The 15641-nt window shown below is 45.0% G+C and overlaps 1 protein-coding gene across 2 annotated transcripts in view; it reads right to left on the bottom strand.

The window, feature by feature from the left end:
• The window catches only part of LOC120928999 (zona pellucida sperm-binding protein 4-like), a 51874-nt gene that overhangs the window by 16699 nt on the left and 19534 nt on the right, over positions 1-15641 (bottom strand). For both annotated transcript variants that reach the window (XM_040340163.1, XM_040340164.1), the window contains 2 exons: positions 10372-10556; positions 5255-5352 (listed from right to left, as the gene is read on the bottom strand). In XM_040340163.1, the coding sequence (XP_040196097.1) occupies positions 5255-5352; positions 10372-10556 (283 nt within the window). The remainder of the gene's footprint in view (positions 1-5254; positions 5353-10371; positions 10557-15641) is intronic.

Raw genomic sequence — 15641 nt, 5'->3', positions numbered from 1 at the left:
ACACCACAGTGTTGCCAACGTACCAGATTGCAATTTACCGCCACTATATTTCTAAAACGTAAATTTCAGGATTTAGGCTACAAACAAGTAGACTAGGCAAATAGCAATGTGATTTAAGGTGAAAAATGTATTTGTTATTTTCGATATAATAAGGGCAGATTTAGTCCATGAGTTTTTGTCACCCATGTCCAACTGGAGAGATTATCCCTTCACCTCTGTACCATAACCACCACAGAAAGTGAGGGGAAATCCCTGGTAGATACTGGGATCAGCAGAATTTATGACCCCAATGATAAAGACCTCCTGCCACCATCACCCTCTGCCATCATTGGCTGGGGTGTCACTCAGTCCCCGTCAGTGGCGGCCCGTCCATAGGGACGCACGGGCGCCGCCCCCCCTCCCACAGTCACAAAAAAAAAAAAAAAAAAAAAAAACACAACGGGCCCTTTAAGAACTTTTATTCGGCTAAAATGTCTGGCGGCCGTCTATAGAGGGCGCTGCAGCGCCACCCCCTCTCGCAAATAACACACATTCGTGCATAAATGTATGTTATTGTTGGTTGCCAGAGCTGCCTGGTCTATTCAGATAACCGGATGCGGGACGCCGGTTACCCGAATAGCGGCAGCTGGTTGGCTGAGGGGAACTGCCTATCAAAGCCAGCGGCTCTGATAGGCTTTTCTCCGGCTCTCAGCTGTCTATACTCTGAGCGCAGGCAATCTGCGCTCATTGTATAAGACAAACGGCCGTTTCAGCCAATCAGGTTCCCGGATTCTGGTTATCAGGAACCCGATTGGCTGAAGCTTCACCACAGCGGCAGAAGACATCGAGGGAGCACATGGAATCCTCAGGTAAGTGCTTTTTACAGGGAAAGGGGCACAGTGGCATCATGGGGCACAGTGGTGACAAAGGGCACAGAGGTGACAATTGGCACAGTGGCATCATGGGGCACAGTGGTGACAAAGGGCACAGAGGTGACAATTGGCACAGTGGCATCATGGGGCACAGTGGTGACAAAGGGCACAGAGGTGACAATTGGCACAGTGGCATCATGGGGCACAGTGGTGAGTGACAATGGGCACAGTGGCATCATGGGGCACAGTGGTGACAATGGGCACAGTGGCATCATGGGGCACAGTGGTGACAATGGGCACAGTGGTGACAATTGATGGCACAGTGGCTGCGTTTGATGGCATGGCACAGTGGTGACAATTGATGGCACAGTGGCTGCGTTTGATGGCATGGCACAGTGGTGACAATTGATGGCACAGTGGCTGTGTTTGATGGCATGGCACAGTGGTGACAATTGATGGCACAGTGGCTGCGTTTGATGGCATGGCACAGTGGTGACAATTGATGGCACAGTGGCTGTGTTTGATGGCATGGCACAGTGGTGACAATTGATGGCACAGTGGCTGTGTTTGATGGCATGGCACAGTGGTGACAATTGATGGCACAGTGGCTGTTTGATGGCATGGCACAGTGGTGACAATTGATGGCACAGTGGCTGCATTTGGTGGCATGGCACAGTGGCTGCAATTTTTTTTTTTTCCGTTTGCGCCCCCCCAAAAATTGAGCACCAGCCGCCACTGGTCCCCGTGAACTCCTTCATTGCCTGGACAGACTACCACGAGGAAGGGATCCTCCGTTCCCCCTGCTCAGCCTTCTGCTTGTGGTTCTTTAAATGTTGGCATGCCTGACAGAATGCGCCATTACATCACTTGCCTCACAGCCTCTAAAAACCCGCCCCCCTGGCCGAATACAGAATGGGATAGCTCCAGAACTGCGCATGTGATGTTTCGTTTATTTACTGGCATTTATGGACAGGGAGAAAAGTGCCTTGTTTTTATGGGCTGCCCATAAAAATAACGGGTGGTTGGCAACACTGTGCACACAAAGAAAGAAAGGGGTTAAAAAAAAAAAAAAAAAAACACAAAAGAAATACCCAAAATTAGTGTGTCTTATTTAGGAACAATCTTCGATTTCAGGATGGTGGTCTAGTTCTGAGTAATACTGTATGTATAGTTTTCATGTACACTATATTACCAAAAGTATTGGGACACCTGCCTTTTACACATATGAACTTTAATGGCATCCTAATCTTTGTCCGTAGGGTTCAATATTGTGTTGGCACCAGTGCATAAAGCAAGGTCCATAAAGACATGGATGAGCGAGTTTGGGGTGGAGGAACTTGACTGGCCTGACGTCCTCTTCCACCCCCTACAATGTATTCTGGCAGGAGGGATGAGCTTCGTATTCGAGTCAAACTCATGTTCAATCGTTCGTCGAAATACGAACAAAACGGGTCGTTTGAGCCAAATTCGAGTTACGTTTCACAGACCATAATTCACTGCGGCATCGCTGGCTGATGGATTGGCCAAGCATGCACTATGACCCGCACGCTTGGCCAATCACAGCGAGCAAAAAACAGAAAGCCATAATTGGCCAAAGCCAGGGTGGCTTTGGCCAATTATGGCTCAGGGGGTTTAGTACACGCCCCACACTATAAAAGGCCGCTTGCAGGGCGGCCTTGTGTAGTATGTTGCGGCAGTTCACAGAGAACAGAGAGTGTTATTTTTTGCAGGTAGATAGAGCAGGCAGGCAGGCTAGTCAGTTAATGTTACAGTGTGTAGAGGAGATAGATATAGAGATATATATATCTATACACATATACACACATCCCAGGTGTTGTACATATATTTATACACTGTGTAGTTTAGCTAGATCAGTTCTTCCCAATTTACTGGCAGGCGATTGTACCATGTAAAGACGTTATCACAGGCAAACTATAGACACCCAGCTTTTTTTTTTTTTTTTTTAAATTTAAGCATCATTAACATCACTGCTCCTGAGCAGTGATTTTAATGATGCTTAAATGAAAAAAAAAAAAAAAAAACAACAGTAGTTTTTCAGGAGCAGTGATTTTAATGATTAAATAAAAAAAAAAAAATGAAAAATTACTTTAAATATTGTACCTGCTGGGTGTCTATAGTATGCCTGTGAAAACGTCTTTGAGAACCCAGGTCTTGCCGGAGGGAACATGTATCAATGGAAAAAAAAAGTTTATAAAAAAAAAACAAAAAAAAAAAAAAACTGTATTTTTTTTCCCCCGGAGTCCTGGGGCAAGACCCAGTTTCTCAAAGACGTTTTCACAGGCATACTATAGACACCCACAGCAGGTTCAATATTTAAAGTAATTTTTCATTTTATTTTTATTTAATCATTAAAATCACTGCTCCTGAAAAATTACTGTTTTGTAAAACTTTTTTTCCCATTGATACATGTTCCCTTGGGCAAGACCCGGGTTCTCAAAGATGTTTTACAACAATAACTTGCATATTAGGCTTTAAAGTTAGCACGTTTGAATTTGAACGTTCAAGTCCCATAGACGTCAATGGGGTTCTAAATGTTCGCGCGTTCGGTCCGTTCGAACCGAACAGGGGGGGGGGGGGATTGTTCTGCTCATCCCTATCTGGCAGTGAAACGCACTTGCTATGACCAGCGCTGGTGCAACGTCTTGTTGCATCACGTCCCAGTATATCTCAGTCTTGCTGGAGTCCTGACCTTAACCCGCTAAAACCCCTTTTGGATAAATTAGAGTGGAGACTGCGAGCCAGGCCTTCTCGTCCAACATCAGTGCCTGACCTCACAAATGCACTTTTGGAAGAATGGTCAAACATTCCCATAGACACTCCTAAACCTTGTGAGCAGCCATCCTAGAAGAGTTGAAGCCGTTATAGCTGCAAAGGGTGGGCCAACTCAACATTGAACCCTACAGACTAAGACTTTTGGTAATATCGTGTATCAGTAATTGGCGATTATAGCTATGACCTCCAACAGGTTCAACCCCCCCAGGTCCTTAATGGCAAAATGTATATTTTAAAAGCAAGTTTTCCCCAGCATATAGATTCAAATGCTCAAGTGTTTGGGTGTGGGGGGGGGGGGGGGGCATTGAATAGATGAAATAATTAATGAAAACCACATCCTTGTGGGTTTAACTAATTTTTGTTGTTACATAATAGGCGAGGTTTAAAAAAGAGACACAAGTCCATCCTAGGTGTGCGATTATAGGTCAGCATTACATTGTATATCCCTGTATGTTGTGGTCGTTCAGGTGCTTATCCAATTCGTTTCTTGAAACAATTGTTGGCCCCCCTGCTGAGACCACCGCCTGTGGAAGGGAATTCCACATCCTTGCCACTATTACAGTAAAGAACCCTCTATGTAGCTTAAGGTTAAACCTCTTTTCTTGTAATTTTAATGAGTGGCCACATGTCTTGTTAAACTCCCTTCCGCAAAAAAGTTTTATCCCTATTGTGGGGGTCATCAGTATGGTATTTGAAAATTGAAATCATATCCCTTCCCAAGCGTCTCTTCTCCAGTGAGAATAAGTTAAGTGCTTGCAACCTTTCCTCATAACTAATATCCTCCAGACCCTTTATTAGCGGTGTTGCCCTTCTTTGTACTCTCTCCATTTCCAGTACATACCTCAAGGACCGGTGCCCAGAACTGGACCGCATACTCCAGGTGCGGCTGGACCAGAGACTTGTAGAGCGGGAGAATTATCATTTTATCTCTGGAGTTAATCCCTTTTTAATGCATGCCAATATTCTGTTTTCTTTGTTAGGCTCAGCAATGGCATGCAATGCCAAGCTACTGCCATCTACTAGGGCCCCCAGGTCCTTTTCCATCCTATATTCCCACAGGAGGTGTCCCCCCCCCCCCCCAATTGCATTCATATTTTTTCCACCCAAATGTTGGTTTATTCTCGTTTAATGGGGGTGTGTCCTATGCCTACATACTTTTGCTAGTAGGTGTCCCTCATTCCCATCTCAAAAAGTTTTAAGGTATGGGTATGTGGGGCGTTGGTGTTTAATTCTGTTTAAGGGATTTTAGGGTACGGATGCTTATGATGGTGTTTAGGTACAAAAAAAATGCATGTATACAGTGCAGATGCATTTTTGCATGCACTTTTATGTGTTATTGGGTGCTTTTTTATTGTACTGGGAGTAGTCTTTATGCATTTTACTGCATTCCCGTACAGTTCTGTGCAGAACACACACACACACACACACACACACACACACACTTTATGGAACTGAAGCACACTGCACTGGTGTGAGCTATGCCATTGGAACCCACATAACCTATGTTCCATGTGTAGTTGACTCCTTGCCTGCCAAAACCGTTGTAAGCATAACAGGAAAGGAAGTGAATCCCTTAACAACAAGACTCAAAAAAATAAAAATTAAATTACCTGAATGTGGTTTCTCTGGTAATGGATATTCCTTTCCATATCTGTACAGTGTCGGTGGCAAGCAGCTCATTCTCATACATGGCCTGATCTCCAACCACCTAGGGTTACACGTTGCATTCATAACCTCATTCAAAGAGCATAGTTAAGATAAAACGATTTTATACAAAATAAAAGTGTAGCAAGGCATCACCTTTTATGTGATCTAAAGACTACCATCTGCTGATCAAGAAGGATCTCGGCTCCCTCCGGTGGTCAAGTTGTGATATAGCCACTTTCTTTTTACTTTGCATTGTTACAACAAGCAATGTTGGGAAACTGAGTACAGGGAGAAAGACTCCATTGCCCTGGTTTAGCCAACTCGTTTACTACAATACCCAGAGAGCAACTGTACAACCCCAGAATGCTTTACTCCCCGCACAGACTTCTGGGGGAGGTAATTTAAGGAAGAGGATGTACTTGGTGCGCTCTCTCTCGGGACTGCCTCTCCAACCCAGGATGCCTGTGTTGAGATGTCTCACTGGAAACCTAGGCCGAGGCCTAGCCATACCCAAGTGGATCACCATCCAGAGACAGAGGGAGCGTCCCTGACAGTGATCGGATGGTGTCCCAGCACGACAGTGACTTGTGAGAGAAACGGAGAGTGTCATCCTGAAGGACTGTGAATCGGAGTTTGCAGACGGAGTGTTCCGGAAGGACAAGGCCTAATCTGGTTGAGTGAGATGGGCACCTGCCCAAACCTACTGACTGTCTTGCAGAAGGGTGGATCGTTTGCACTCGCCACTGTGATTTAACTGTTCGGGCATCTTCCACCAGTTATTTGTTCCCTTTCTGGATTACAAATTGCCCCTTTGCGCACAAACGCATGCCAACGCATAAGTGCACAGACTTTGGGATCATTTGTATTGAGGTTTGGTCTGATCAACCAAACCACATTAGTTAGGTATATTATCCAAAGACTGCCTGTTTAGTTATAGTAAACTGTTTGATATCTGGTCTCATACTCTAACTGGGTAATTGTTCCATTAGACTGTGTGGCACTGTTATTAGAGAGAGCTGGGTAAGGCTTGGCTTCAGTGTGGATATCTTACTGAGGGAATCCCTTTGATGTGTGCATACACAGGTCTGCATAGCCATCATAATTTAATTTGTATTTATCCGATATCACAGATTCTGACTCTCGCAGGGCTCTGCGAGAAGTCTACTACTGTTTTACCTTTGTTTCTTCTGCTTTTATCTTACCAAGTAAAGAGTTACATTGGTTAAGCTGAATTTGTGTGCAGTCCATCTGTCATCCTGCGGGATCAATACAACTCAAGGTAACCATTTGTTTACATGTAAAAAATGGGGTTGGGACTTTATATGAGGCATGTGGTTTGGGTCACCACAGGCCTCCATCCCTGTAAGGATAAAATATGGACGGTTGGGACTTTAAATGAGATGCGATTAGCAATATGCGATTAAGTATAAATATATATATATATAATGGCAAATGTAAAAATTCTTACCATAAAGACCAGGCTCAAAAATACCAAACCAAAGAAGCACAAAACCAAATTAGTCTGTCTAACTGTATGTAAGTAAACCATTTGTTTACATAATTTACTGTGGTGTGATAGGACATTGTGCCCTCCAACATCTTTTGGGGTCCACAATTCCCACCGATACCAGTTGTGCCAAGGGAGGGTTTGAGCCAGTTTCAGGGGTTTATAGCCAGAGTAACAAACCCAAAACAAATCAGCAGCAGGTAGTGCTACATAAGTAAAATAAAAATTACTTTCATTCTGTGAGGAGATCCTTCCTCGCCCAGGTCCTGCTCTCCCGACACTCCTCTGCTACCAGTGAGTCAGCTTGCAGATTGCAACGTCTGATGGTCCTGTCATCTAAGGTTCCGGGATCCGAATTACAGCTATGTGCCATTCGGACCCATTAAGAACAAACACCAGGCAGGCTGTATGTAAGTTCCAACAGGACTCTTTATTTTCAAGTACACAGCACACTTTTATACAGAATTTTGGAACATCCCACTCCCAACAACCGCTTTCCTATTGGTCAATTGTAAAGTATATCCAGTCTTCACTCAAGTCCTCCTTGACCATGCAAATGAGGACTTGAAATTGTCAACAGGGATTGGTCCAATAGCTTGGACAGAAAGACTTGTGTATTGAGACAGAAGTCCCAGGGGGTAATCAATGTACACAATAACCCGGTATACTTAATTACTACCTCTGAGAGGTTACATTGCTTTAGACAATAGAATGCTAATTCAATACAGCTGACAGGCTTCTAACCTTTAGAACAATACAAAGTCCTTTAGCGCAAACACATACATCTTAAAACATACATAATAGATTCAATTAACCTTCAATCCCCAATTATAGCCAGACGGACCGGCTCCGACACCCGCTCTTAACCTGCAGAACACAATAAAAAGGTATTTCCTAAGCTGGTTCCACTTAGCATTTCAAAAGCCTTGCATTGAATGTCCCTCTCCTGTGTAACAGATGTCAAGTAGAAACATTTTAATATCTCAAGGTCCATGACACATTCCATTTGTAGCGGGGTCATACTATCATGGACAATTGATAGTGATGTAGACTTGAATCCCCAACCAAGTTCCTGTTACATTTGTACATACGTGTTTATATTTCTTAAGAGCAGTGCATTGTGGTATCAGAGGTACCAGGAGAAACGGACTCCATTGACATTTAGTAGGAATAGACTACACTTCCCACAATGCCTCGCCTTCTTGGAACACATGACACCCCCCGCACAGCCTTATGGGGGAGGTTACTTAAAGGCAGATAGTAGTCTAGTTCGCTCTCTTGGGATCTGCGCCTTCTCCCCTGCGGAGCATCACAGCCAAGCAGTTAGGCCTGAAGCCTGAGAGGAGATCCATCGGTAGAAAGACAAGACTGAACGCCTCTACCTCACCCTTTTGAGACCGAAGAAGCTCGCCAGCTGACAATCGTAGCAGTGGAGAGCCGGATACCGGAGATCGTGTGTGTGGAGCGGTTACTGATTGGTGCGTCTTTCGTGAAGTACTCAGACGGACTGGGCCTATTCGGGTGAGAGGGCACATGCCCAAGTTTCAATGCTACCCCAGCTTATAAACTATTAGTACTCCTTAAACCGGAGCCACGTGTTGATCCCTGATTAAGCAGAGAGGCCTAGCAACTGAAAGTTACACCAGCAGGGTACTGACGCTGACTGGATAACGGGCCACCAGCTTTTGTGTTCACCGTACCTCTTTTTGACTGAGTCAATTCCTTTTCCTGTGGATTACAATTAAAAGTGCACCAACGTTTGTGACATAGACTTCGTCCTCAAGGGACACTCTGAAGCCATTTGAACTAGGCCTTGCCAAGGTTTCTGCACTAGCAGTACTGCCCACTAGGAGGAGCTCGCGAGCATAGACTGTCTATAGTTATCCATAGACTCATTTGTATTAGCATTTTAGGCTTGTTTCATTGACTACTGCAGGGACGCCTGCAGAGTCGGTTCTATAGAAATGTTTATGAGTGTTCAACTTGTTGTCCACCCCTTTCTTCCCCTTTGTTACATGTCAAGGAAAAGTTACCCCCCTGGTTTTACTATATTTAATTGTGTGAGGCGTTTACTCTGGAGAGCCGCAGGTCAAAGAAAGGTAACATTGTTATATTGCTAATGCATATCTCATATGTGTTATTGTGGCCTCAGTCAAGCAAAGGACACAATACTACTGCATTTGTCTGGTGTGCAAGGGAGGTTTTGAGCCATTTAAAGTAAGGTGACCAGATTTTTAAAATGGAACTTTTGCTTATCAGACCCCCCTCTGGTGCCACATTTGGCACCTTTCAGGGACAGTGGGGAGCAGATACCTGTCAAATACAGAAAGCGCGGCAAACTTGGCAATGGCCAGCCTCTCCTTAGTGCAGAATCATGCTTTTCTGACCCCATGGAATGGGAGAACCTCTGTTTAAAGGTTTATGGGGCCAAAACACGCAATTCTACCACAAGCATCAGGTATGGGGTTTTCTAAAAAAAATAAAAGGATTGTAGGTACCTGTCCTATTGGGTATGCTACAGTGCACATGTACAATTGAATATGCTGACAGAAGAGTGACTAAAATACAAGGCCAGCTGTCTGCTGAATCTCCCTTAATTTGTCCAGGCACATGCAAGCAGGTGCTAGAAGACGACCCTTTCTGGGTAGAGTTTATGCCCCTTTTATAATCTTGAGTGCATGGAGCCCTGGGCAGAAGGAAGATGGGATTAGGCTACCCTTGATATACACAATGCAAGTCTGAAGCCCAGAAAAGAGAGGGCCCTTTTGAGTAGGGCACAGGCACTCTCGATGAGGACCCACTGTAAGGGGGGGAGCTCTCAATGGAGACTGGGAAAGATGGCTGGACAGTGTGTTTGAGTGTTAGAGTTACTACATTGAAGAGTACTGTAGTGCTGAACTTTGTGCTCAAGTGTATTGCATTAATATGAACAGTTTTAATGAAGTGGCTGTATGAAGTGAAGTGGTTGACTCAAACGGTCACAGGCTGCTCGTGTGGACATTACTTTATTCGTAAAGGTAATCCTCAGGCCAGGGGGATTTAGAGTACAATATGGCAGAGTTTCTCCCTTTACATGTGTGTGCACAACTTATTCCAGGAAGAAGGGAGAGAAAAATATATAAATTAACGATAAAGAGAAAGATTACTTTAACTGTCTACTGCTCCACCAGGCAGGTCTGGGCTGTGTTGCAGAACTGTGCAAGTCTCAAGATTGGACAGAGATGTAAATCCTTTTGGCAACTCAAATATTCAGCAGTTTTGATCAATCTATGGTGCAAGTTTTTCATCTTGGGGGGGGGGGAAAAAAAAAAAAAACACCCTCACACACACCAACTCACACTTTAAGTTCACCTATAGGCAGGGTTTATTTTTTGTTTTAAACACCGGTTTTAAATATAGATTTCATCCAGCCACAATACACCAGAACCATTTTTTCCCCAGAGAATAAAATTTCACATGCCACATGTCCAATTGCTAGAGAAAATACTTTTTATTTTGAATTCCAATAAATGTTCTGGTATATATTTCTCATAGCATAATTTTCAGTAAAATGTTTCATTTTAGTACCCTTACCTTCAATGTTGTCCCACAGGAAGAAAGAGGGAATGTATACAGCAGGAATGCATCATTTCTGGCCACTGGGTCACATTCGGCACCACTGCCAAGTAAGTGAACAGAGTTCAGGTCCAGCATTGGTGCAGTCAGGGCGCTGGCAACAGCAATTGAGAAAAGACCATCTGGTGTGCAGCTAGCAGTAACTGGGGAGGGAAGGTTGAAGAAGCATCTCATTAGCATAAAAAGCTAGAACATTCTTGTATCAAGTATACTTTTTATTATTAAGGATAAAAAGTGTAGCCCTCTTTTTGGGGGTTATGAGAAATGGCCCTCCCCACACTGGATATTGCACTAAACCCAGTGGTGGCTGGTACTTAAAATTAAATACATCAATTGCAGCCTCACTGTGCCCCAAACACTGCCAATGTGCCCATCAAATGGTGCCACTGACTTCTTCGCCTGCCGTCTGCCCAGCACTTACCCTGTCTCAGTGGCGGGTCAAGCAGTGCGACCTTGCAGTGGGTTGGCTACAGCGGCCATGGATAGATTCATGCAATGCATGAATCTATCCAATTATACACAAAGGGGGTAGCTGGAGAGAGGGGGGCCCACCTGTGCGCTATTAATGAGGCACCACCACTGATTAAACCTGTAGGTAAATACAAGAGCCTGGATCTTTGCTCAGTGGGATTAATAAATTTGGTAGAGACTCTCCACCCAGGACAGGGCATCTGAACAGAGGGGATTTAATTTCTGGGAAATTAATCAGTAATCCAAGCAAAGTAATTGGAGGCAGGGCCAGATTAAGAACATCATGGGCCTGGTGCTGAGGATTTTGGTGGGGCCTTTTAGGCTGCATTCACACCTCCGCGACAAGTATTTTGCCGCGAATAGTGTAACTTTTTTTTTACAAATCCTTCCTATTGCTTTGTATGGCCGAACGCCAATGCCGCCTGAAAAAAAGGGTCCGGGACTTTTTTTCATGCCGCAGGTGTACAGCGTCTATGACATGTGAACCATCTCATAGACAGCAATGGGAATTCTCCCCTCCAGCGGCACGAGCAGCCGGCGTTTTGTCGCGGAGGTGTGAATGGGGTGTAATAAATAATAAATAAATGCGTGGGAATGACATGAACGCAGCCCAGCCAAGGCAAGTGACCAAAGGCACAGAACCCAGAAGGAAGACCGGGTGAAGATGGAAGTGAAGTGAAGATGGGCCCCGCCTGATTCATCGCAGCACTGGAGGGCTCAGTCTGAAAATTGAAGTGTACACTAATGTGCTAATATGCTGTGCATACTTGTACATTGTGGCATAACCTACCCCAGGGCCTCTAAAAAGTAGTAATGTCAGGAAAGTTTACTACCGCTTTATTATCACAGGATCCCAGGAGCCTCTCATGGGGCCCCCTACTGACCCGGTGGACGGTGGCCCTTGGGCAGTGCCTAAGTGCACAGTTGCCAACATTTAAAAAATATTTTCAGGGCCACTTTTTTATACAAGTGCTATATTTAGAGTAGCTGAGATCCCCGATGTTCCTCTATACATCATAGTAGTAATCACAAAATTAAATGAGTACTAATAATGGGGCAGAACAAATATGAGAACTGAGATCCTTTAGTTGAACTAACAAAAGTGTGTCCATTCTAGAGCTGGTAACATTGAGGATATTCAGTATAATTTTAAAAAACTGTTTGTGGGTAAGCGACATAGGGGAGGAGTATGGACGGTATATAAGTGGGAAGTATGTGCAGGTGAGGGAGAGGAATGTGGAGGGTCTAACAGTGGGCACTATGTACAGGAGAGGAGTGTGAAGGGTATGACAATGGGCAGTATGTACAGGAAGAGTGAGGGGGTATGACAGAGGGTAGTACGTACCAGAGAGAAGTGTGGAGGGTATGATGGGGCAGTATGTACAGGAGAGGAGTGTGGAGGGTATGACAGTGAACACTATGTATAGGAGATGAGTGTGGAGGGTATGACAGTGAGCAGTATGTACAGGAGAGGAGTGTGGAGGGTGCGACAGTGGGCACCAAGTACAGGAGAGAAGTGTATGACAGCAGGCACTATGTACAGGAGAGGAGTGTGAAGGGTATGACAGTGGGCGCTATGTATAGGAGAGGAGTGTGGAGGGTATGACAGTGGGCACTATGTACAGGAGAGGAGTGTGTAGGGTATGACAGTGGGTACTATGTATAGGAGAGAAGTGTGGAGAGTATGACAGTGGGCACTATGTACAGGAGAGGAGTGTGGAGAGTATGACAGTGAGCACTATGTACAGGAGTGGAAGGATATTTAGGGACTGAGTAGTGGTTAAGCGGGTCATACATGGATTGAAATTACACCAATTATGCAGAGACCAGCCATAGTCAATCTATGTATGGGCTAGCTGGTTTTACACAAGTCAATCTATTAGTCAACTTGAGTACAACCAGCCTGTTTTTTTTTTCTTAAAACAATCAGTGCTGCCAGCTATAGTTAGCAACACTGATCATTGTACGCACTGGCAGAACACAATAACACTGCAGGAGTGATTCCCCCATCCACAGGTCAGCAGGTGAGAGGGTGTGTGGGGACAGGCTGGGGAGAGATACTAGTCAGTGGCTGGGTAGGCACTGGTAGTATCAGAGCCAGATACACACAGGTTACATACGCCACGATCGTTAGAGCGAGAACAATAATTCTAGTACTAGACCTCCTCTGTAACTCTAAACATGTAACCTAAAAAAATGTAAAGCATCGCTTAGGATACCAAAAAAAATTGTGCTAACTTAACTAACTGTTTTTCTAATGAATGAAACATTTTTTTCCAAAAACCGAAGTTAGGCTTACCGGTAACTCTGTTTTCAAGAGTCTTCCAGGACAGCCCTATAGATGTAGCTCCTCCCTCCGGGACAGGAAACACAATCACCCCCAATCATAAAAGGCGGTCCTCCAGGTCCTCTCCTCAGTTCATCCAAGAATTCCTGAAGGACTCTGAAAAACATAATCTTACCAACACATCGTTTGTACTAACTTCCATTTCCAGTTTAGAATAATATACACCGGGTGGGAAGCCAGGCTGTCCTGGAAGACTCTTGAAAACAGAGTTACCGGTAAGCCTAACTTCGGTTTTACCCTTTCGTCTTCCAGGACAGCCCTGTAGATGATAGACAAGAAACTTACTTATCAGGGTGGGGTTACTGCTTGGAGGACCCTCCTACCAAATGCCTGATCCTTCTCAGACATCAAGTCCAGGCGATAGTGCTTGGCGAAGGTAGTATAACTTGACCACGTTGCCGCCTTGCAAATCTCTTCTGGTGAGGCTCCGCCCCTCTCGGCCCATGAACTCGAAACTGCTCTAGTCGAGTGTGCTTTAACAAATGGGGCTTGTAGGCCCTCTAACTCATAAGCCTTCTCTATTGCCATCCTGATCCATCTGGCAATAGAGGCTTTAGATGCCTTATGTCCCTTCTTACTACCTGAAAAATTAACAAAAAGGGAATCGCTTTTCCTAAACTCCTTGGAAGTTTCTAAGTAAACTAAAAGGCACCTCCTAACATCTAGTAAGTTTTGGGGGTGCTCCCTCTGAGTCTGAGGTGGAACAAAAAGAAGGAAGGACAATGTCCTGTGTCCTATGGAATTTGGACACAACCTTAGGAAGAAAACTGGGGTCTGTTTTCAAAATAATCCTATCATCAAAAATTAACAAAAAAGGCTCCAAAATTGAAAGAGCCTGTAGCTCACTCACCCGTCTGGCTGAGGTCACTGCCACCAAGAGGACCGTTTTAAGTGTGATCCATTTCAGGATGGATTCCTCCAGAGGTTCAAAAGGTTTGCCTGAAAGTGCTCTGAGCACCAATGAAAGATCCCAAGAAGGACAGGTCGAAACCCTCACTGGCCTAGATCTTGATAAGGCCTTGAAAAAACTCCTAACGTATGAATTCTGCTGAAGGGAACACTGCAAGAAGACACTCAGGGCTGCTACCTGTACTTTTAGGGTGCTAGGGGAAGAGACCCAGATCTACCCCAGCCTGCAAAAAATCCAGAATAGCTGGAATACCTGGATGATCTAACTTTTGTTCTCTCATCCAGGAACAAAATCTCTTCCAGAATTTGGCATAGATTGCTCTTGTAACTGGCTTTCTGCACTGTAATAGGGTGTTTATTACTTTCTCTGAGAAACCCTCTGCTCTCAATAACTGTTTCTCAGATACCACGCAGTTAGACTCAATCTGTCTATCTGCGGGTGAAGGATTGGACCCTGCGAGATCAGATCCTTCCGGATTGGAAGGGGAAACGGAGGAAGAATGCATAGTTCCTTCAGGATTGCGAACCAAGGCCTCTTTGGCCAACAGGGCGCGATCAAAATCAAGTCTGTCGCCTCCAACCGAAATTTCTGGAGCACTGCTGCTATCATCCTTACTGGGGGGGAAGGCGTAGCAAATGTTGAACCTCCAGGGATTGGTAAATGCGTCTATCCTTAAGGCCTGGTCTCTGGGATGTATTGAGAAGAACTGGGTTACCTTCCTGTTCTTTTCTGAGGCAAAAAGATCTATTTCCGGAAGACCCCACCTCTGTGTTATCTGAGTAAATACTTCTTCGTTCAAGGACCATTCGTCCTGCTTCACTGGCTGGCGACTTAAGTAATCTGCCAGAGAGTTTTGAGTACCCTTTAGGTGGACTGCTGTCAGTGAAAACAAGTTGGTCTCCGCCCAGGAGAGGATTTTGTTGGATATTTCTTGCAAAGCCGGACTTCTTGTCCCTCCCTGCTTGTTCAGGTACGCAACAGCCGCTGCGTTGTCCGAACGAACTTGCAGGTGATGTCCTACCAAACTTCCCTGAAATGACTCTATTGTTCTTAGGATTGCCAACAGCTCTCTTTGGTTGGAAGAACGACTTGCCTCCGCTGGAGACCATGCTCCCTGGGCTACTGCTTCCCCTAGGTGGGCTCCCCAGCCCCAGGCACTTGCGTCCGTAGTCACTATTACTTCCACCGGGAAGGACCAGTCTAGACCCTTGCTCAGGTTGTGATGTCTTCGCCACCACCACAACTTCCTTTTTTACTTTGGCTGAAATTGGAATCAGCGACTCTAAATCCTGACTTTGGCCACTCCAGAGACGGAGCATAAGTTCCTGTAATGGGCGTTGATGATGTCTTGCCCAAGGAACTGCAGGGAAACAGGATGTCATGAACCCCAGGACTCTCATTACCTCTCTGATTGAAATCCACTGATTGGACTGTAGTTGGGCAACGGCCTGACTTGCTTTGGTAACCTTTTCCTCGGGGAGATAAATTTTTCTCTTTACC

This window comes from Rana temporaria, chromosome 2 (assembly GCF_905171775.1).
Source record: "Rana temporaria chromosome 2, aRanTem1.1, whole genome shotgun sequence".
Lineage (NCBI taxonomy): Eukaryota > Metazoa > Chordata > Amphibia > Anura > Ranidae > Rana > Rana temporaria.
This window is presented reverse-complemented; position numbering and strand designations above follow the sequence as displayed.